At 39.7% G+C, this 22937-nt stretch overlaps 1 protein-coding gene across 2 annotated transcripts in view; it reads left to right on the forward strand.

Annotated features, from left to right (window-relative positions):
- GUCY1B1 (guanylate cyclase 1 soluble subunit beta 1) overlaps positions 1-14020 on the forward strand; it is a 53449-nt gene extending 39429 nt beyond the window's left edge. For both annotated transcript variants that reach the window (XM_061142245.1, XM_061142246.1), the window contains exons 6-14: positions 233-463; positions 915-1031; positions 1758-1891; positions 5014-5211; positions 8164-8401; positions 9423-9563; positions 10949-11103; positions 11603-11729; positions 12861-14020. In XM_061142245.1, the coding sequence (XP_060998228.1) occupies positions 233-463; positions 915-1031; positions 1758-1891; positions 5014-5211; positions 8164-8401; positions 9423-9563; positions 10949-11103; positions 11603-11729; positions 12861-12884 (1365 nt within the window). In that variant the 3' untranslated portion in view covers positions 12885-14020. The remainder of the gene's footprint in view (positions 1-232; positions 464-914; positions 1032-1757; positions 1892-5013; positions 5212-8163; positions 8402-9422; positions 9564-10948; positions 11104-11602; positions 11730-12860) is intronic.
- Positions 14021-22937: the final 8917 nt, after the last annotated feature.

A 22937-nucleotide genomic window follows, 5' to 3' on the forward strand; every position in this document is an offset into this window, starting at 1 on the left:
GGACTCGTACTGCATTTGCAGTTTTACTGTGAATAATTATTGTCTTCAAATTTCCTAAATCAGTATCCAAAAATAGTTTTCTATATTAGGCATATATAGTATTTGCATATTTAAAATTTTTAAAATTTAACCTTCCAAATGTGGTTCTCATTACCAATTTCTTAGGTATTTAAATATTGTAACCAAATGGAAATGCCAGACAGTTAACACCATTTACCTCTTTGGCATCCAGGTTATTCAACAAAGAAATGAAGAATGTGATCATACTCAATTTTTGATTGAAGAAAAAGAGTCAAAAGAAGAGGATTTTTATGAAGATCTTGACAGATTTGAAGAAAATGGTACCCAGGAATCACGCATCAGCCCGTATACGTTCTGCAAAGCCTTTCCCTTTCACATCATATTCGACAGGGATCTTGTGGTCACTCAGTGTGGCAACGCCATCTACAGAGTCCTTCCCCAGGTAAAGGACATTACATTCCCTGGGAGCCTGAGATGAAAGGCCACAGAAATGCTACTGTTTCACGTGGCCACTCGTTCACTTAACCTTTGTTTATCTGTCAGGGAACATGGAGCACTTGGTACATCACAGAAGTCATATAACCATAAACTCAGTATGTTTGAGCATACTGCAACTTGGCCTAGGACAGCTGCTTTTTTTTTTTTTCTTTTTTAATCACAAGAGCAATGGGAGAATTTTGCAGGAATAGTGGACTTGTTTTCATGAGAAAATGACTTTCCAGTAATGATCAGCTTTCACTTAATTTATTCATCATTGAGCAAATAGTCACTGTTTATCTGCTGTCTGAAAATAATGTTCAAAATCAACCATTGACACTTTTAGGCAAAAGAAAGGAATTTAAAATACACCAAAGTGCTAATTAAGTGCCCTTTTCTTTTCATCTGCATTTTAGCTCCAGCCTGGGAACTGCAGTCTCTTGTCTGTCTTCTCCCTGGTCCGTCCTCACATTGACATCAGTTTCCATGGAATCCTCTCACACATCAATACAGTCTTCGTGTTGAGAAGCAAGGTAATCAAGATGTTATTTCACTCAGTGTGAGGGAGTAAGGTCTGTTACAGATTAGAAATGTTCCACAGGGATAATTAGCTACGAAAACATTCTGTGAGATTCAGAAGGTGTAGAGAGAGCAAAACCAGACCCTGAAGGGAGTCCTGTTTCAAAAGCAATGGTGCTAAATTGGGGGTTGTCTGAGGAGTAGTGGAATTCTATTCACGGATTAAATGAACAGAAGTGAATTTTGAAAATGCCTTGCCTGGATGGGCCAGTCACACGTGAGTGAACCAGTCATGCTTAGTTGCTCAGTGATGTCCAACTGTTTGTGACCCCATGGACAGTAGCCTGCCGGGCTCCTCTGTCCATGGGACTTATCAGGCGAGAATACTGGAGTGGGTCGCCATGTCTTTCTCTAGGGGATCTTCCTAACCCAGGGGTCGAACCCAGGTCTCCCACATTGCAGGTGGATTCTTTACTGTCTGCTCCATGGAAAATCAGAAATGAGAGTCACCGAAGCTTTCCACAAGGATGTCAGAGTAGCACAGCTCCTGTCTTCCTGGGTTCAGTTTGCATTTCTGCAGTGATGTCAGGCTGTCTGGCTGTGACCTGGCAGACTCTGGTGAAAGGCCTCTTCTGTTCTGCCTGGGTCCCTGTTCTCCCTTATGGTTTTGTGGGAATGAGGTCCCTGTGCCCTTCTTGGGAGGGATGCTCATGTTGACTGTTGGGTCTTGCCTTTTCTAGGAAGGGCTGTTGGATGTAGAGAAATCAGAGTGTGAAGATGAGCTGACGGGCACTGAAATCAGCTGCTTACGGCTCAAGGGTCAGATGATCTACTTGCCTGAAGCAGACAGCATACTCTTCCTGTGCTCACCAAGGTAATCACTTTTGGATGAATTATGATGGATATACACACCCATCTTTTGCTAAAAGGAAATCAGTAACATTTTATTCAATTGTTTTTACAAAGTATACTTAGATTTTACAACTCTTCTTATACATCTCTCTATAACAAGGATAATTTCATTGAACTTACATAATAACTCAGAAGAAATCATGTATTCTCTTTTATTTGCCACATCTTAATCAATCTGTTGGGTGTTTATGCCTTTAGGTCAGTGGATATGTAATCTGAAGTTAGCTAATTCTGTAGTTTTGTACCTTCCAGAGAGTCATCATGGAGAAAATGAGTCTACAAAGCATTTATTAATAATACGATGGCGTAAATACACAGGTGTATTTGGCACCAAGAAATTACTTTTCTAATGATTTCTGGATTTAAACTATTTTATGTTAAAAACATTTTTCTACTTTAACTGAGATATACTATGCACAATGCAGTATTAAGTTAAAATTTATGTGAATTTTGTGACACAGTAAACATCAGAGGGAAGTACAACTGTAGGCTGGCATTTTTACAGTTTGACAAAGCACTTTTCTAAAAGATGTATGGGAATTCAGAGTAAGTAATGTGTGTTTAAATTTATGTTAGAACAGTAGAAATAGATAATTACAAAACTTGTTGTTAGGTGATATTTTGTACGTTTTTAATTTGTATAGCCAAAATGTATGCATATTATTTAGTAACAGTTGACAAAGCATGTTTTGGAGGGCTATTGATTAAAAATTTAAAGTCCAAATGATCACTTTTCACTTGAAAATATTGTTTCGAAATTTCTGAAAAATTTAATGGATTTTGTAACAGCCTTCTTTAAAATTATTAAAATTTTAATAATTATTGATATATTAATATAATATAAAATAATATAATTATTATTATTATAAAAAATCTGGTATTAAAGACTATATAAGACTAATGATGGGGTTTTTCCCTTGAGAATATATATTTTGATAATAGGAGAGACAAAATTAGGGAATATAAACTCCTATTTTTTATTAATAACCTCCATTGATCAAACTGTATTTGCATCTGCTATCAATAAATGTCTTTTCCTTCTGCCTTTTTCCAAGTTGAGCATTGGTAGAAAGACAACTTCTAAATAAAGACAGTTCTTATTCATGGAGACAACCGTTTCTTTGGAAGTACAGGCAGAGATTTGGAGTCTACTTGCTACTTACCGTATGCAGAAATAGGATACATAGTAACATAATCACCAGTTATTATATGGGACTTGTGTGTGTGTGTGTGCTCACCCAGTCATGTCTGACTCTTTCCTGCCCTGTGGACTGTAGCCTGCCAGGTTCCTCTGTTCATGGGATTCCTGAGTAGGTTGCCATTTTCCCCTCCAGGGGATCTTCCTGACCCAGGGATTGAACCTGAGTCTCTTGAGTCTCCTGCATTGGCAGGTGTAGCCTTTACAACTGAGCCACCTGAGAAGCCTTCTTATATGGGAACTGCTCGTGTGGTACTCACATTCCATCAGAGATCAATTAAAAGCACTTTAACTTGTAAAATGTATAGCTCCAAGAGGATAGGATAGTTTGGGGCTTCCCTGGTAGCTCAGTTGATAAAGAATCCACTTCCAATGCAGGAGACCTGGGTTTGATTCCTGGGTTGGAAAGATGCCCTGGAAGAGGGCATGGCAACCCACTCCAGTATTCTTGCCTAGAGAGGAGCCTGGCAGGCTACATACAGTCCACGGGGTTGCAGAGTTGGACACAACTGAATGACTAAGCATACAGCTCATTAAAATAACAATAAGTTTTTTGAACAATGACATGATTTTATTTTCTCTCTCAATATGAGCGTTTTAATGATTCATTTTCAGTTTAAGCTTATAGACATTTTTTTTTTCTCTACTAATTGGCCAGTCTTGAAACCACTGGTGGATGATCTGGCTTCTTTCCCCAAGGGTATGTGTCAACAGTAGACTCTGATTGTTTTATTTTCCTTTATTGGTGTGCTCATTCTTGCTTTTTTAATGGACATTCTGAGAATATATTTCAGGGAGACATTTTATTAATCCAAAATTCTTCAGTAAATTCACAGCACAATTATGTCAGTTTAGAGAAATTACTATTATGAATGACTGGAAATAATTATTTGGCATTTAAATAATTAAAACCAATAATGTAACCTTAAGATATTTTAACCAAAGGCTAAATTGTTTAAAAACAGTCAACTCTTTATTTACCAGATCTTCACTGAATCAATAAATATTACATTTTCTAAAAATGACAAGTCACAAAGATGCATAAAAATCTGCAAAGATAAATAGATGAAACAAATTAGCCAAAGAAAATAAGAGTAACAGAAGAAAGTGGAGTCAGAAAATAGAGTAGTGTGTAAAAATGCATGTTAGAAGTCAAGAGTACAGGATATTCATGTTGAAGATGGGTCATAAATCAGGTGTCAACCTCCAGTCATCATGCCTGAAAGAGAAAACAAGTAGTTACAAGAGTCATAGATCCCATAAGATGACAATCAACTAGTTTTGTAGAAGAAGCGTTATTATCCTTATAAAAGAGAGTAAAGATAACTTTTTTTTAAAGTTTTTTTTTTTTTTGATGTGGACCATTTTTAAAGTCTTTGTTGAATTTGTTACAACATTGCTTCTGTTTTACATTTTGTTTTTTTGGCCTCAAAGCATGTGGGATCTTAGCTTCCCAACCAGGGATCAAACCCACACCCCCTGCACTGGAAGGCGAAATCTTCACCACTGGACCGCAAGGGAATTCCCAAGATAGCTGTTTCTTCATTTCTTTATAGTGAGGAAAACCTCTGGTAATAATAAGTAACAGCCTTGAGATAAAAACCTGAGTGGGTTTCATAAGGCAGCTTTTCACATTATCTTTCAATTTAGGCTGACGGCATAAAAAAATGCAGTTGGGCAAAACTGCATTTCACGTTCACTTCTCTTTGATAGATGTTTACATGTTAAGAAGAATGAAGTCATATTCCTCTTGCTTTTATCTGAGTTTTCTTCAGCCTGAGCTTTTGAATGGCAGGCAGTGGCAGGATTAGACTTCTTGACGGAAACCAGGGTGGTGTTGCTATGGGAGCGTGGGGTCTGACTGTATGTCCTTCTCCTTGTGACAGTGTCATGAACCTGGACGACCTGACCCGGCGAGGGCTGTACCTGAGTGACATTCCTCTGCACGATGCCACCCGGGACCTCGTGCTCCTGGGAGAGCAGTTCAGAGAGGAGTACAAGCTGACCCAGGAACTGGAAATCCTCACGGACAGGCTGCAGCTCACGTTACGAGCCCTGGAAGATGAAAAGAAAAAGACGGACACGTAAGAATGGAACCTGTGGTTACAGATGACAGGCAGAGCTCTCCTGCATGGTGGATTCGGCGGCTCTCCTGCCAGACTGTGACTGGGTCCAAGCTCAGATTACTTGCCACGTGACAGGCCAGTAAATCCAGAGATGGGGTGTTGGGACAAGGAATAGAGACTTCATTATGAAAGCCAGCAGATGGAGAAGATGGTGAACTCATGTCCCAAAGACCTGTCTTGCCCGAGTTAGAATTCAGGCTCTTTTTAACTGAAAGGGGAGGGACTCAAGCCAAGCGTTTCCTGGTTCCCAGCAGCCTCCAGAGGGTATGTGTTAATTTCTTCTTGCCTGCAGCCACTCAGAGGTGGGCCTTGGCAGGACATTTCCTGTAAGCTGAGTAAAGATATTTTAGCTTAATGCTTATCACCTGGGAGGCAAAGTGCCCAGAAATGGGACATTACATATAATTTAGGCTTCGAGGCAACATCACTTTAGTGATTAAATAGTAGTAGCATACAAGGGTTCTTTTCTGTACAAAGACTCCGAGTCGTGGAACCTGTCACAGTTATGGAGTCCTAAATAAACTGTTCCATGTCACTTAAATCTGTCAGGCACACAGAAAGAAATCAGTCGTAATAGTAATGGGGATATGTCTTCTAATTTTACAAACCAAGCTGGAAGAATATATGACAAATCATGTCTCTGCAAATCATTAGAATAACTCAAGTGTGGGTTTCAAGTCTGACTGCCCATTCATCCATTTCTTCATGCAGGAGTGTGTACTGAGCATCTTCTCTGTGCCAGGGCTACCAGGTGCTGGGGTACACTGAACGCTGAGCTTAGATTTGGCCATTATATTTTCAAAGAGTTCTTGAATGCCAAATTATTTTAGGATTTGGCAGATATGAATCTGACAGACTGTAGTGTCGTCTATGATGACAATGATTACATCTGTAATTTGATTCACGAACCAAAGTATCAAAATACAAAACTATACAAAACTATGAATGGTGCTTTAAATTTTGAAATAATGGGTAAGTGACATTTAAGATGGTATTTCGTTTTCAAGTAATTTATTTAAACAAATACACATTGTGCATACCATTTGGCCTTGCTTGAGGAATAGAGATATATTAGAAGTATATTAATTAAAATTAATTAAAAGCTTGAAATCACTGACTTCCATAAGAGAATTTTACCCAGGGTCTTATGTGTTCATTTTTAACATTTGTATGATAGGAAGCAATCTTAGAGAATTGACCTGACCTTCCTTCCTGTAGGACTATTTCACTCTACTTGACACCATAGCATTGGTAGTGGAATCACTTCCTGTGATGTCTGATGTCTAATCAGACTTTCTTGCACTAATACATGTATTGTTGCCCATGGGTGGATGCAAGGTAAACATGTCAACTGTTTGTCAACAGCATAGATGGATGGAGAATCCAGGTGAATGTCTATCTTCGTCCTTAGCCTCTTCCTTCACCTTTCCTACTCTGTATAATGAAGATGAAAATGATAGTTTATTGGAGATCACTTTACTTTCCTTGAGGCCCTAACCCCTTAGTCTTTCCAGGTACTTTTCAAATCTCCAGAAGTATACAGGATGAGGCAGGTACTCAAATCCCTCCTACTGCTCAAGAAAACAGCTCAAAATTATATATTTTATTAGTATGTGAAACAGCTTCCTTCATGAAAAATAATACATTGTGAGATAGTGCTTAAAACTGAGGCTCAAAGTCGTCTGGATTTGTTAAGTTTGAGTTGCTCAGATCCTGCTCGGCTGTTAAACTGGAAAATCACCTAGGTTTCTCTCTTTGTTGATACTTGAGTTTCAAAGTGATTTAATTATAAACGTTGACTACTAATTTTCGTTGAAACAAAGTCATGCTACTGCGCACATGTAATATTCAAAACAGCCTTAAAGCATTTCATAAAATGTTCTATGTTTGAGAGAGAAAATGAAAGACTGAAGAAATTCCACTGAAGCTAGGGAAAAAATGAGACCTCGGCTTCTTATACCTAGCCCCGAGTGACAGCTCGCTTCCGGGAGAAATAGGCCGGGAGGTGCCATTTGCTCCTCTGGTTGTCTAGTCCAGGACACTCTCAGGCCTCACCTCCTATGTGCTTGCTCCTCTCCTCCCCACGCCAGTGTCTTCTTGTGCCATCGGCCTGGTCTCAGGACTGTCAATGAAAATGAGATCTTTTCTTCTCCAGACCAGTTTCTTACCTGCCTTATCAGTTTCTCCCACAGAGAAGTGAGGCAGGAAGGAAAATTTCCTTTCTTTCTTCCTTCTGCCCTTCCTTTCTTTTATGGAAGTCTAGTTGATTTACAGTGTTGTGTTAGTTCCGGGTGTCCAACCCAGTGATTCATTTATCCACATATATTCTTTTCAGGTTCTTTTTCCTTATAGATTATTACAAAATGTTGAGTATATTTCCCTGTGCTGTACAGTAGGCCCTTGTTGGGGAAATCTGTTTCTTTTCATGTCAGGTGACAAATGTTGAGGCAGACAGCTTGCCCCTGAGAGGTGAATGTGTCCCTGGGAGCCCACAGTATTGCAAGAGTCAGACACGACTGAGTGACTGCATCACCACCACCACACCACAGAGCTAAGTGCTGGGATGACTTCTTTCATCCTGTGAATATCACAGTTGGAGGGTTGAAGCACAGGGCACATAGAACAACTTCAGCTTCCTGGCGTCTGTCCTTTGTTTTGTCTGTTTGTTTTGTTTGGCTTATTTTGATACACCTTGAATTGGTTTGGATTGGGGGATGTTTGGATTGGTTTAAAACAAACCAATTATTTATATTTTCTAGCCCTGACTTATAAATGTAGCTAATGATGAGCATCCTGGCAGAGCCTTCACTGTGCTCATGGCATCAAAGTCTCTAAAGTGGGCAGTAGAAGCGCTAAAGCAGCTCTCAGCATCTCTCATGATGATGGCTCTGTCCTGATCCCTCTGGACAGGTTGCTGTATTCCGTGCTTCCTCCATCTGTGGCCAACGAGCTGAGGCACAAGCGTCCGGTGCCTGCAAAGAGATATGACAACGTGACCATCCTCTTCAGCGGCATCGTGGGCTTCAACGCCTTCTGCAGCAAGCATGCGTCTGGGGAAGGGGCCATGAAGATTGTCAACCTCCTCAACGACCTCTACACTAGATTTGACACTCTGACGGACTCCCGGAAAAATCCATTTGTTTATAAGGCAAGTCCACGCCCTGTCGGAATGCAGTTCCATTCATTACTCTGAATTTTCAGACCTGTCTTCCAATGGTGCAGCAGTCCCAGTCCCTGACTGTAGCCCTGCAGCCTGGGTACAGTCAGCTCTCATGCATTCATGTTTACCATTTTCTTAAATAATTACCTCTTGTTCTAAAATAGTCTCTTCCCTGTAACTCAAATAAATGGAGCAGATGCTTCCCTAGTTAAAATGTTTAGCAACTTATTTGCACTTACGTGAATAAATCTTTACACGTGGTTTATCACACATAATATAAACATAGCATTCGTTTCAGTGCTCTGCAAGAGATGTTTTTACTGAAAGGTATAAATGATTTGCACAGTAGAGAAGTCATGGAGCATAGGAAGAATGCCAGGGACTCAGACCTGCTTTTAGATAACATCAGCTGGAAATAAACTTTCATAAGGCATTTCTGCCCATGGTTTCAGTTAGAAAAAAATTATAATATTGGAAAAATGAAGCCAGTGGAATATTGCTTGGTAAAGGCAAGAATGTGAACCAAACCATCTCTAGGCATCTGGAGTCATAGCAGTGCCACAGGGACTATTTATTTTTACGGTCATTTCCTGAGGAACAATGGAACATGGTGTGAGCACATCATAAAAAGAAATGGTTAATGACCAGGATGAACCACTAAACTTAGGGAAGTTGGCGCTTTGGCCCATCAAACCATCACTGTTTTAGGGGGAAATAGGATCATAAATTATTCTACTGGGTTATAAGGATGTCTAAGGTGAGAAAGTAGGACTTACTAGGAGAAAAATAATACTGTGTTCTGTCCCCTGCCTGTAATCAGACTTCAAGTGCCTGGTGTGTACATTTTAATTACTGATCAGTTTTCTTGTTGGAATCGAATATATTAGAATTTTAAGAGATTCAGGGGAGGAAAGTTGAAAGTTATTGATAGCAATTGGAAAAGCATGTTTTGTGTAAGGGTGGCACGTGAGTCAGTCATGTTTGTACTAACCAGTCTGCGCCCGACCAGGTGGAGACTGTCGGGGACAAGTACATGACGGTGAGCGGCCTGCCAGAGCCGTGCATCCACCACGCACGGTCCATCTGCCACCTGGCCTTGGATATGATGGAGATTGCTGGCCAGGTCCAAGTAGATGGTGAATCTGTTCAGGTTAGTAGGTAAAACACATATTTTAATGGTAGTAGGCCTTTTGTACAACTGATTTATATTCTTGACCAGCTAGTCATTAATTATGCATAAGGAGTTGCATCTTGACAACAAAGATTAAATATTTTTAATGTTTTTTAAATTGAAGTATATTTTACAATGTTATGTTAGTTTCTACTGTATAGCAATATGATTCAGTTATATACATATGTATGTGCATTTTTTTCATATTCTTTTCCATTATGGTTTAATGCAGGATATTGAGTAGAGTTCTCTGTGCTATGCAGTAGGTCCTTGTTGTTTATCTGTTTTATATATAGTAGTGTGTATCTGCTAATCCCAAACTCCTATTTTATCCCTCCTCTACTCCCTTTCCTCTTTGGTAACCATGGGTCTGTTCTCTATGTCTGTGAGTCTGTTTCTGTTTCATGGATAAGTTCATTTGTGTCAAATTTTAGATTCCACCTATGAATGGTATCTCATGATATTTGTCTTTTTCTGACTTACTTCACTTACTATGCTCGGTCCCTCCATGTTGCTGCAAATGGCATTATTTCATTCTTCTTATGGCTGAGTAATATTGTATTGTATATAGGTACTACATCTTCCCTATCCATTCATCTCTCAGTGGACACTTAAGTTGCTTCTGTGTCCTGGTTATTGTAAACAGTGCTTCTGTGAACATTGGGGTGCATGTGTATTTTTGAATTAAAGTTTTCTTTGGATGTGTGCCCCGCAGTGGGATTGCTGGATCATATGGCAGTTCTATTTTTAGTTTTTAAAGGAACCTCCATACTGTTCTCCATAGGGGCTGCACCAACTTATATTCCCAGCAACAGTGTAGGAGGGTTCCATTTTATCCACACCCTCTCCAGCATTTGTTATTTGTAGACTTTTTAATGATGGCTGTTCTGACCAGCGTGAAGTGATACTTCATTGTAGTTTTGATTTGCATTTCTCTAATAATTAGTGATGTTGAGCATCGTTTCATGTGCCTTTTGGCATCTGTATGAACAAAGCCTAATATTTTATTGAACCTATTATATTACATTCTTTCATAGAAATGGGAAATCTGTCCACCTATTTGAAATTACCTTCTTTATTCCGTGTGCTGAAAGTCATGAGGATGAGAAGAACCCCCTGTCCCTTCTGGTTTATTTTTAAAAATCTCTTTCCTAAATCTAATGTAAGTGGCCAGATTCATACTTTTGAAAGCTTCAAAGAATGTTTCTCTTGAAAGTCAGATTTTGTGAGGGTTTTTGTCTGTAATATGTTTGGAGTTCTAGAGAATTCTTATGATTTTTATATGATGACTCTGAATTCTTTAGTATAGCGTGAGCAATGCTTCCTATTATTGAATGTATTGAACCAGAGCTTTGATTCTGCAGATTACGATCGGGATCCACACAGGGGAGGTAGTTACCGGAGTCATAGGACAGAGGATGCCTCGCTACTGTCTTTTTGGAAACACTGTCAACCTCACAAGCCGAACAGAAACCACTGGAGAAAAAGGGAAAATAAATGTGTCTGAATATACATACAGGTCAGAGAACACATCTAGGTATCTACTGACTTGAAAAATGTCTCCTTGCAGCTGCTTTAATTCCCTGGGTGATTTTATTACCTTTTACAGCTATCAACTCTGCTTTTAGGATTACTATTATTTTTCAATTAAAAAAAAAAACTGGTGTGTTTTTCTTTTTTTTGGTCACACCATGGTATGTGGGATCTTATTTCCCCAACCAAGGATCGAACCTGGGGGTCCCAGTATTGGGAGTGTGGAGTCTTAACCACTGGACCACCAGGGAAGGTCTTGGGATTATTTATTTTCTATTTGAGAAAATTGTGTCATTACTTCAGTTTTAAATGATTTTACATATTCTTAGAAATTTCTGCTGTTGGTATTGTTACTAAAGCCTAGAGGTACCTTTAAATAATTTACTGTGTGTCATTCCTATCTCCGTTTATAACTTTGATGTATGTTACGTTCCCTGTGTGACCATAACACCAAGCTTCTCTGCCTGTTCCCTGTCCCCTTTTAGATGTCTCATGACACCAGAAAATTCAGACCCGCAATTCCATTTGGAGCACAGAGGCCCCGTGTCCATGAAGGGCAAAAAGGAGCCAATGCAAGTTTGGTTTCTATCCAGAAAAAATACAGGAACAGAGGTATGACTCATCAGAATATAATTCCTTTTTTAAGACTGGGTATGAATATGGGGAGCTAAATCGTAATCTCTGAAAATATGTTTCATTTGCAAAGAATTCTTGCTTACATGAACTTGTAAGCACAGCAGCGGAAACGCTGACCCATTAGTGAGTTGGTTAGAACAATGCAGCTTCTAGGGGAGACCTGATGGCTGACGGTTTTGTCCTCTAATGAAATTAAAACCAAAAGCACTGGAGAGAGAAGCCCGGGTTTTGGTTCTTCTGCTGTCATCTGGCTGGAACCCCGCAAGTGAGTGGGCAGTGAGGGGCGTCCCTGGCCCCCTCTCCAGTGCCCTGGGTCTCCATGTGATCACGGCCAGGGCTGAGACACGACCGTCTTCAAGGGTGGTTTCCTAACCACGATGCTCCAGATCCTTCTTTCTAAGGCCACGCCATCGCCTCGTGGAATGTTTGGGGATCTTTGGACATTCTAGTCCCTGGTGGGTCTTTCCTGGAGAGAAGAGTGATTTATGCGTGTCCAGAATCTAAATAATTCCTCATGGAAGCCATAGGTTCACGCTCACGCTATGGCTGTACTCCAGCCAGAACCCATGTGCTGGGGGGTAGCACTGGGGTTTGCTCGGGGGTCCTGTGGCCCACCGTGGTTCATGACACCAAGGTCCCGCCAGCCTTGCCCCTCTCTCAGTGGGCTGCATCAGAAACAAGCCCGGTGCTCTATGCCCTGTTGATGTACTGGTTCTGTAGAGGGGGAGAGACTCTTTGACTATATGTATTTTCCTGGATGTGCACATTCCCTAAAAATGCTTTTAGAATAGAAGTCGTAAAAGGAATGAAATGCCAAGTTGTAAAATATTTATCTTTATCTTCTTTTCACTGTTTTCACTTTAAATAATTTACTTCTGGCACTTGCACGCTTCCTGATGTTCTTCTGATAAATTAGTTTGCCGGAAGCGTTGTTCCTTTTATTTGGGTGGCTCTGTTTCAGCCAACCTGATGGTGGGAATGACTTAAAAAAGTGGTAGATATGAATGCAGATCAAATTTTATTTTAAAAAAAAGAAAATATTTTGAGGAATCCTACAAGCTTTCTTATCACTGAAAATGAATCCCCTATTTACCTCACTTTTTACAGGAAACGGAGCAGGATGAAAACTGAATCCTGGACAGTGGGGTTAAGACCACAGGGTGAGGTCCAGTCTCCCCCTAACAGATGCTGGGCCCGGGACCAGTGATGGCCTCGGTCCTTTTCATGGTTCCCCAAGCCTTTCTCCTGTGTATCTCTTTCCTTGTTCATTATTCAGCTTTAGCTCTGCTTTTGATTATTTTTGAGGTTTAGTATGTTATCTGAAGTTTGGCTTTTTGTGGCTGATGTGAGCTTCACGTGTCTTCAGATGGACTACACATCCCCTGGCATGGTGGTTTTCAAGTAGTGGGCACCCAATAAGTATTTGGTGAATTTAATTAAATGAAACTGAACAGTATTCAGCCATGTGTATATATGTCATGGTTTTCCACTTCTGATCAGTGTCTCTGTATGTGTATATTTTAATGACTATAACATATAAAAAGATTTTATCGTGTTGGTGCATATCATTATAGAAATCATTTTCTAAAGGAGTTAATTCAGAGTTTTAGGGGAAAAATGCAATTTATTTTCAGACTCCCCAAATAAGAATATATCATGCTAAGAAAAATAGTATCTATTTAGAATTATGTTAATTTCCCTTCAGAAATAGAGAATATACTTCTTTGCTGTTAAAGTATCAGGTTATTCATTCAGATCATGTGGCAATTACAGTTCCTCTAAAATGCTATCCTTTGCGTTATAAATCTCATTCACCCCCACGCAGCTGTTGGTGAAGGCAGCACTGTTTCACAATGAGCTATTGCATTAGTTTGGAGTAAACGTCAGGGGCTCTAACTACATCCAAGGATGAAGCTGGAAGCACAGCTGGGGTTTCGGTTGGTCAGAGCCCCTCTTGGCCCTTTCTTCCCAGAAATGAGCTCCTTTGTCTCAGCTCACAAGAACTTGATTCCATCCAGGGTGCCATGTTGAGAAAAGTTCCTTTAATTTCAACGTAGAATGCATTCCTGTTGGAATCATCACCTGTTGTTCTTCATTATCTCTGATAATTTATTAATATCTATCTTTATAAAATACAAGGCCACTACTTTTGTGTACAAATGTTTGTCTTTAAATTTAGCATTTCCTATCAGCACGTTGATAACTTGTATAAACGTTCCATGTTCATGTGTAAGAGAACCTGTAATAAATTATTTTTTCCACTTGTCTCTAGATGGTTTTTGATTCAATAAAAATGATGTGAATGCTCTTATCGGTCTTTTAACTAGTGCCATTTTTGGAAATATGTCTTATCATTTTGCCTCTGATAGACTTTCATTTTGGTTCCCTGCTGTTATGGTAAAGCCAAGTGGCTCCTATTCCTCAGGACTATTCCTATATGATATTTTTCTTTAGGATCAACACAGTGATGGCAGCAAGACCAGCACTGGGTGGGGGGAGTGGACAGACAGACACGTGTGAAGTGGCATCAGCTCTTGAAGAGCTCCCCACATTTCGGGAGTGAAAGACATGTATCTAAGTAACTAAACTATTTGATATTCATGGTGATTTTATTGTTCAGTCGCTCAGTTGTGTCCAACTCTTTGTGACCCCATGGACTGCGGCACACCAGGCTTCCCTGTCCTTCCCCATCTCTTGGAGTTTGCTCAAACTCATATCCACTGAGTCTGCGATTCATATTGATAAAACATATTCAAGACACAGAAAGAATACTTAGAGAATGAGAACCAAGAGGGATCGGAGGGAGGAGGAAGGAAGCAGCTGGATTTTATGATGGTTTTGTCTAAAGCTGAATGAATTCATCCCTTCTCTGTGGTTTCCTTCTGTTCAGCCCTCTTGGGTACCACCAAAAAAAAAAAAAAAAGTTATGTAAAGGTAGGAGTTCCTCACTTTGAATTGAGGATATATGTCTATGTTTTTTGGGGGGAGCTTACCAGGTGGCCCAATGGTAAAGAATTTGCCTGCCAATGCAGGAGATGCAGGAGACTTGGGTTCCATCTCTGGATCAGGAAGATCCCCTTGAGGAGGAAATGGCAACCTACTGCAGTATTCTTCCCTGGAAAATTCCATGGACAGAGGAGCCTGGTGGGTTAATGTTCATTGGGTCACAAAGAGTTGGACACGACTGAGTGACTCAGTCAGTCAGTCAGTTCAGTCACCGAGTTGTGTCTGACTCTTTGCGACCCCATGGACTAAGCACAGACAAATGTATTTTGGAACCAATTCATTATTCTATTTTATTTGCATCTATGATGCTCCTCTGTCCCTGTGAGGGGAGCAGGTTTGGAGCTTAAATCCTATCCAGGCCTCTGTGATGAAGCCTCCATAAACCTGAAAGTTTTGAGAACTTTTGGGCTGGTGGGCAAGGGGAATTGCTGGTGGGTGTGAAGTTCTGTGTCTCTTCCATCAGGCTGTTTCTGAATCACATCCTTTCATGATAAACTGGTCATCTAGTTAGTAAAATGGTTCCCTGAGTTTGTTTCTCTCTAGCAGAATAATCAAACCCAAATAGGGAGTGTGGGAACTTTGGCCCTATAGCCGGTTGGTCAGAATCACAGGTGACAGCGTGACTTTGCTTTGGTCTCTAAAGTGGGGGATGTCCTTGCAGGACTGAGCCCTTAAGCTGGGGAACTGGATGTGATCTTTGGGTCGACGGTGTCAGAACTGAGTTGAAGTGTAGGACATCCAGCTGGATTCTGAGAATTGCTCTGTGGTGTATGAAGAAAACACACCCCACGTTATAAATGGGTGCAGATTCTTGAAGGGGAAAAAGGAACCAATTCTCTGTTCACCTCTATGATTTCCCTTTGCAACCTCGCTAATGGCTCTCAGAACCGCTAGAGGGCAGCAGAGGATGCTGTTTAGAATCTAAGGGCTGGATGGGGGCGTGAGGACACAGGGTCTCTTACAGGAAGTGCTACTTGCTCACCCTCTCGGCTCTGCACTGAAGGGCACTTCCTGTGTGCAACCTCGAAATTTTCCCTCCCGCCGTCCCTTACCCACAGTCAAAAGTATATCATAAAAATAATTGTTTCTACCCCATTATGACCATTCGTGTAGCTTGAAATCTATTCACACGTATCATGGTCAGAAATTTCACCCACAGTTTTCATGCTAATTCTGTAGGAAGGTATGAAAATTTGTTAAAACAAGCAATATGTTCTAGAAACTATAATTTCGTGCAGAATCATTTTAGGTGAGCTAAGTTGCATGTGGCTCATGTTAAAATGATTGCTTCTTGCTCCTTCTACCATATTGGTGAGATGACATAATATAGGGTAGATTTTTAAAACCAAACCAAAACAAAAATCACTGTTCAGAGAGTTGAGAGCCCATATCCAGTTAGGGCAAGGTTAACCCTGTGATCTTGCCACATCCTCTAATTTCTTAAATTCCTGATCTGTGAAAAGAGATGGTCAAGATGATGTCTAAAGTAGATTCTTGCTCTGAAATTCCAACATTTCTTTGGTAAAAGTTCCAGAACAGGGATGCTGTGATTTTGGCCTGACCGCTGGGGAATTCTCAGAAAAACAATCCAAATTCTTAACTGAACTCTTTTTAATACTCAAGGAACAATGAGGAGATCAACTGGGGGGATTTAAAGCTAATTTCTAAGAAATAAAGAGCTCTCTGGAAAACACTTGCTGGAGACTTGACTCCAAGCTAAACTCACAATGACTAGGTCATATTAGTGTATTTGTATTAATGCATATGTTTCTATTATAAGCTAGCCCTATAATATTTACCTAATAAGGTTCAAATTCTTTAATAAGGAGTTGGACTTTTGATTTTTTTAAGTATAAGGGGAGAAAATGTACCTCTATTTCATGCAGAAATCCTTTTGAATAGAAGATAACCTCTTAAAAATTAAAGACAAGAAGTGTCAGTGAGTGGTATATATAGAGGTTTTTATTATTATCAATAATATTTACTGCCCATTTAGTACTAATTTATAAAACATTCTCCAGTAAAAAAAGAAATCCATAGCCAAGAAAGACTTCCTCAGTGACCAATGTAAAGAAACAGAGGAAAACAATAGAATGGGAAAGACTAGAGATCTCTTCAAAAAAATTAGAGATACCAAGGGAATATTTAATGCAGAGATAAAGAACAGAAATGGTATGGACCCAACAGAAGCAGAAGATATTGAGAAGAGGTGGCAAGAATACACAGAAGAACTATACAAAAAAGGTCTTAACTACCCAGATAACCACAATAGCGTGACCACTCACCTAGAGCCAGATATCCTGGTGTGCAAAGTCAAATGGGCCTTAGAAAACATCACTACAGACAAAGCTAGTGGAGGGGATGGAATCCTAGCTGAGCTATTTAAAATCCTAAAGGATGATGCTGTTAAAATGCTGCACTCAATATGCCATGAAATTTGGAAAACTCATCAGTGGCTGCAGAAATGGAAAAGGTCAGTTTTTATTCCAATCTCAAAGAAAGGCAAGGCCAAAGAATGTTCAAACTATCACATAATTGTACTCATCTCTCACACACTAGCAAAGTAATGCTCAAAATTCTCCAAGTGAGGGTTCAAAGGTATGTGAACCAAGAACTTCCATATTTTCCAGCTGGATTTAGAAAAGGCAGAGGAATCAGAGATCAAATTGCCAAAATCTGTTGAGTCATAGGAAAAGCAAGAGAATCCCAGAAAAACATTTGCTTAATTGACTACTCTAAAGCCTTTGACTGTGTGGATCACAAGAAACCGTAGAGAATTCTTAAAGAGATGGGAATACCAAACCATCGGACCTGCCTCCTAAGAAATCTGTGTGCAGGTCAAGAAACAACAGTTAGAACTGGACATGGAACAACAGACTGGTTCCAAATTGGGGAGGGAGCACGTCAAGGCTGTATATTGTCACCTTGCTTATTTAACTTATATGCAGAGTACATCATGAGAAATGCTGGGCTGGATGAAGCACAAGTTAGAATCAAGATAGCCGGAGAAATAGCAATAACCTCGGATATACAGATGACACCATCCTTATGGCAGAAAGTCAAGAGGAACTAAAGAGCCTCTTGATGAAAGCGAAAGAGGAGAGTGAAAAAGCTGACTTAAAACTCAACATTCAAAAAACTAAGATCTTGGCATCCAGTCCCATCACTTTATGGCAAATAGATGGGGAAACAATGGAAACAGTGACAAACTATTTTCTTGGGTTCCAAAATCACTGCAGATGTTGACTACAGCCATGAAATTAAAAGATGCTTGCTCCTTGGAAGAAAAGTTATAACCAACCTAGACAGCATATTAAAAAGCAGAGACATCACTTTGTCAACAAAGGTCCATCTAGTCAAGATTATGGTTTTTCCAGTGGTCATGTATGGATGTGAGAGTTGGACTATAAAGAAAGCTGAGTGCCGAAGAATTGATGCTTTTGAACTGTGGTGTTGGAGAAGACTATTGAGAGTCCCTTGGACTGCAAGGAGATCCAACCAGTCAATCCTAAAGGAAATCAGTCCTGAATATTCAGTGGAAGGACTGATGCTAAAGCTGAAGCTCCAATACTTTGGCCATCTGATGCAAAGAACTGACTCATTGGAAAAGACCCTGGTGCTTGGAAAGATTGAAGGAAAGAAGAGAAGGAGACAACAGAGGATGAAATGATGGGATGGCATCACCAACTTGATGGACTTGAATTTGAGCAAGCTCTGGAAGTTGGTGATGGACAGGGAAGCCTGGTGTGCTGCAGTCCTTGGAGTCACAAAGAGTCAGACATGATTGGTTGACTGAACTGAACTGTGCTATACAGTAGGACCTTGCTTATTCATTTTATATATAACAGCTTGCATCTGCTAACCTCAAACTCTCAATCCATCCTTCCCCCATATCCTTCCCTTTTGGCAACCATCAGTCCATTCTCTATGTCCTTGATTTTGTTTCTGTTTCATAGATAGATTCATTTGTATCATTTTTTAAGATTTCACATAAAATGAGAAAAATTAGTTCTATCAGAGACTTTTAAGAAAATATTTAAGCAATAAGAAATTGGACCTTTTTATAAGTTACTAACATTTAGTAACATAATGTTTTGAGATGATAAAGGACCTTTCATTTTCACATGATCATTCTTTTGAAATTTTTGCATAAGAAGCAATTATGAGGCACAAAGCAGCAACTATTGTCTTCTGACAAATCTAAGCCTCTTTATAAAGATCGAACCACCCACACTCCATTTCTCCTGTTCATTTGTATTCCTGTTAAAGATTGTTCTTTCCCTGCCGACCTCAAACTCCCCAAAACTGCTATTTTTGCACTGACAAGAATATTACCCAAGTATTAACTAAAAATGAATCATGCAAAAGACAGCTAATAGATGTTTTGCACACATATGTACTTGAACAGTTTTTACTTTGCTTGTGCTCAGCAAGTGGTCCCAGAACCACAGGGACTCTTCAGACTTTAGTGGGAGTAAATGTCTCTACCACACTGACCACAAGCCCTTCTCTGGGATTTTTGTCAAAAAGTTGCCCTTGGTGTATGAGTTTTTGAGGTTGAGAAACTCTTTAAATACAGCTCTTTGCATTTCCTAATATGTAAAGCCTTTTTAAAGGGAGTTCTTTTAAAAAATAGTGTCAACACTATAAAAGTTACAAACTCATTTTTAAAATGGCATTTCTTGAACTGTTTTCCATATTGTAACCACTAATTGAACTTAGAAGACAGGAACAAGCTGAGATGGGGGTGATCATAACTCCTGCTCTCCTTGAAGCTCACAACAAAGTTTAAACCACCAGGTGGCAATTAGGGCAATACTACAATCACTACAGAGCACCCTTGTCCCCAGCATTGTTTAGAACATCTTGCATGTGTTGAATCCTTGTAGCAACTCATTAAGTAAATATCCTTGTTATTGCCTCCATTTTATTTAGAAGGAAACAAGGGCACATAAAGTTTGAGTTCCTCACCTGAGATCAGAAACTGATGAGAGAAGAGCCAGCAATTATACACTCTAAGCAGACACAGAACCTGAGCTTCCAACCAGTGTCCTCTGACATATTCCAGATTACAGGTGAGCAGAGAAGCTGGCAAGTGATGAGTTTTCAGAGTGTGTCTTGGAGTTAGATGATTGTTGGTCAGGTAATGAAGTTCTGCTTGGACAGATGGACAAGGAGTGTGAGATGTGACAGGTGGTTTTGGCTTCAGATCTGATGACGAGCACTGCAGAACAGGATTTGGAGGCCTGTGGCACAGGCAAGGGACCAAACAGGTCTGGAGGACCAAACAGATCACAAGGCAGTAATCACAGGATAGAAGAAGAGAATCCATATGATGTGCACCAGGAGAAATGTCCTACTAGTGATGGGCCCCTCTCTGCCCGAAAACCAGATTGCCCTGGAGCTTTCAGGGTGTGAGATTGACTAGTTCCAAGAGTGAGCTGTGGTGAGCTGTGGGAGTAGAGAAATAGCATCATTAGCTGCATGCTTCATGAAGGCACCTGCTCAGAGTGCAGAGTGCAGCCTTCCAGGGACATAGAGGAGGTCCTCCAGGGGATGGGCACATTGGACTCCTGCACTTATCTCCAACATTAGTGTTTTCCTTTATTGGTGGGGACTGCTACTAGGGAAACTTTTTTGCTTTTCATTTCTAAAGCTTTGAACAAGGTCTCTCAAAAATATAGAAAACATTTTCCTGGTTTTCCCATACTAAAGTTAGGTCTGTATTTCTCCCATATACAGATACAATCCATTCCCATTCTTCTATTTTTTATAATGTTGGTGACTAAAAACAAATACCTCCAGGACACTGAAATGTAAAATCTAATCAATCTTCAAATAAAAGAGGACCTTACTTCTTCAGTGTTTCTTATAATGAATTTTATTTCAGAAATAACATCAATATGATAATATCAGGTTGTAACCCAAAGGATTAAAGAAAAGCTTTCTAAATTCATGCTGATTTAAATAAATGATTGAAAAAATAAATAAATGAGGGAGAGAGGACAGCTGTTCTGTTATGAAATAATTCCAACAGAAATAATTATTTTCTGTTGAATTAAGCAACTACTTGGGGATGAAAGTGAAAAATATGGTGAGTCTGAGTAATAGAACTAAAATGAAATCAGATTAACTAATAGGTACCCAAAGCTAAGATATTCCACATTTTTGGCTAGGAATTTTGCTTCACTGTAAAAAGTAGTTGGAGTACTTAAAAATAACTCACTGTATTATACTCTACTTCGCATAATAAGAAATTTCATTTTTCTCAAAATATGCTCAGGGAAAAACACTATACATGTATTTATAGTATATTTCCCTTTTATTGTTGTATATCTTTGTATCAAATATTACACAATGCTGTGTCTAGCATACTGTATATTTGTTCGAGAGACTTCTCTAGCTTGTTGGCTAAAATGATCAGATGCTGAGTCTCTATGTTCTGTTTTTCATATTCTATATGCTTAACAGATGCCCAAGTTTGTCTTCTCACTAAGTCATTGTATAATAAAATTTCATGTACTCTTTCACAATATTCAAATATCGTATTGTTGTTGTTGTTTAGCTGCTAAGTCATGTCTGATTCTTTTTGATCCCACGGACTGTAGCCTGCCAGGTTCCTCTGTCCGTGAGATTTCCCAGTAAAAATATAGGAGTGGGTTGCCATTTCTTTCTCTAGGGGATCTTCCTAATCTAGGGATCAAACTCAAGTCTCCTGCATCTCCTGCACTGGCAGGCAGATTCTTTACCACTAAAGAATTCTTTATCGCTTCCACCAGGGAAGCCCCAAATATTATATACACTATTTAAATCTTGGAGAACTTTCCCTTATCTTTAAAAAATACAGAGATATATCCTCAATTCAATTTAACAAAATTTTAAATAAGTTTATCTCCATTTTTAGCCATTACAAACAAATAATGTTTTAGTGAGCCTCGTAACTTTTGTGCTCATTTCTTATTATTTTCAGAGCATACAGTCAGGGAGAACAATTTCTTGATAATAAATAATGTTTCCTAATGTATTCCAAGTTACTCATCAGACAGAGAGTGCTTTAGGAGACTGTTTATTTTCCTGTCTATGACCAATAGTGCTGCTAGTGCTTTTACATTGAATCTTCTGGCCCTGAATTCTATCTCACAATTATGTAGTGAGTTTTACTATATGCATTATTTCCTGGAATTCTTACGTGTCTCTTCCTTGGGGAAGGGCATATTTGTATTCTTTGGTCTGTTTATGGATAGGATGTTTGTTTTTATGGGTACTTTGGAGCACACTGCAACAGAGATGTTAGGACTCTGTTAATTCCCACAGCACTTCCCTCTAATTTTCATTTCCTCTTGTGATGTTGGTTTTGGTTCAGCATAGTATCCTGAGGTGGATTTCTCTTCCTTGTCCTTAGATATTGTGACACCGCTGAACTTGTAGAGTCATAGATCTGCGTAGCAGAAGCATTTTCTGTGCAGTTTTTGTCTCTGGAATGCACAGTTCACAGAGATTGCTTTCTTTTACAGTTGTCTAAATCATGCTTATAAAACCACATATCCCCAGTGTGCATGCAACTGTGTGCACTTTCCTTCTCTGAAAGTGAAAGTCACTCAGTCGTGTTCGACTCTCTGCGACCCCATGGACTATACAGTCCACTGAATTCTCCAGGCCAGAACACTGGAGTGGGTAGCCTTTCCCAACCCAGGGATCGAACCTAGGTCTGTCACATTGCAGGCAGATTCTTCACCAGCTGAGCTACCAGGTAGGCCCAAGAATACTGGAGTGGGTATCCTACCCCTTCTGTAGTGGATCTTCCCAGCCCAGGAATCTGAACTGGGGTCTCCTGCATTGCAGGTGTATTCTTTACCAGCTGAGCTACCAGGGAAACCCTTTCCTTCTCTAAATCGAATTTTGAAACGAGTGCTGTAGATATCTTTAAAAGAATCAAGCCTGAGATTAGAATTATGCAGTCCCTGTGTCATAGGGGTAGGTACCTCCTTTCCTTTCCTTTTTTACTCCCTTCTTTCTTTCTTTCTTTTTTCTTCCCTCACTCCATCCCCCCTTCCTTCTCTCTCTCTCCTTTCTTCTCCCTCTCTCCTCCCTCCCTCTCAAAACAAAAATAATATAAGGCATTTTATTGTAAGAAAGCTCCCTTTGGCCTCAAGAGGATAAGGGGAATAGCTCCAAGGT

Source organism: Dama dama, chromosome 5, assembly GCF_033118175.1.
Source record: "Dama dama isolate Ldn47 chromosome 5, ASM3311817v1, whole genome shotgun sequence".
Taxonomy (NCBI): Eukaryota; Metazoa; Chordata; class Mammalia; order Artiodactyla; family Cervidae; genus Dama; species Dama dama.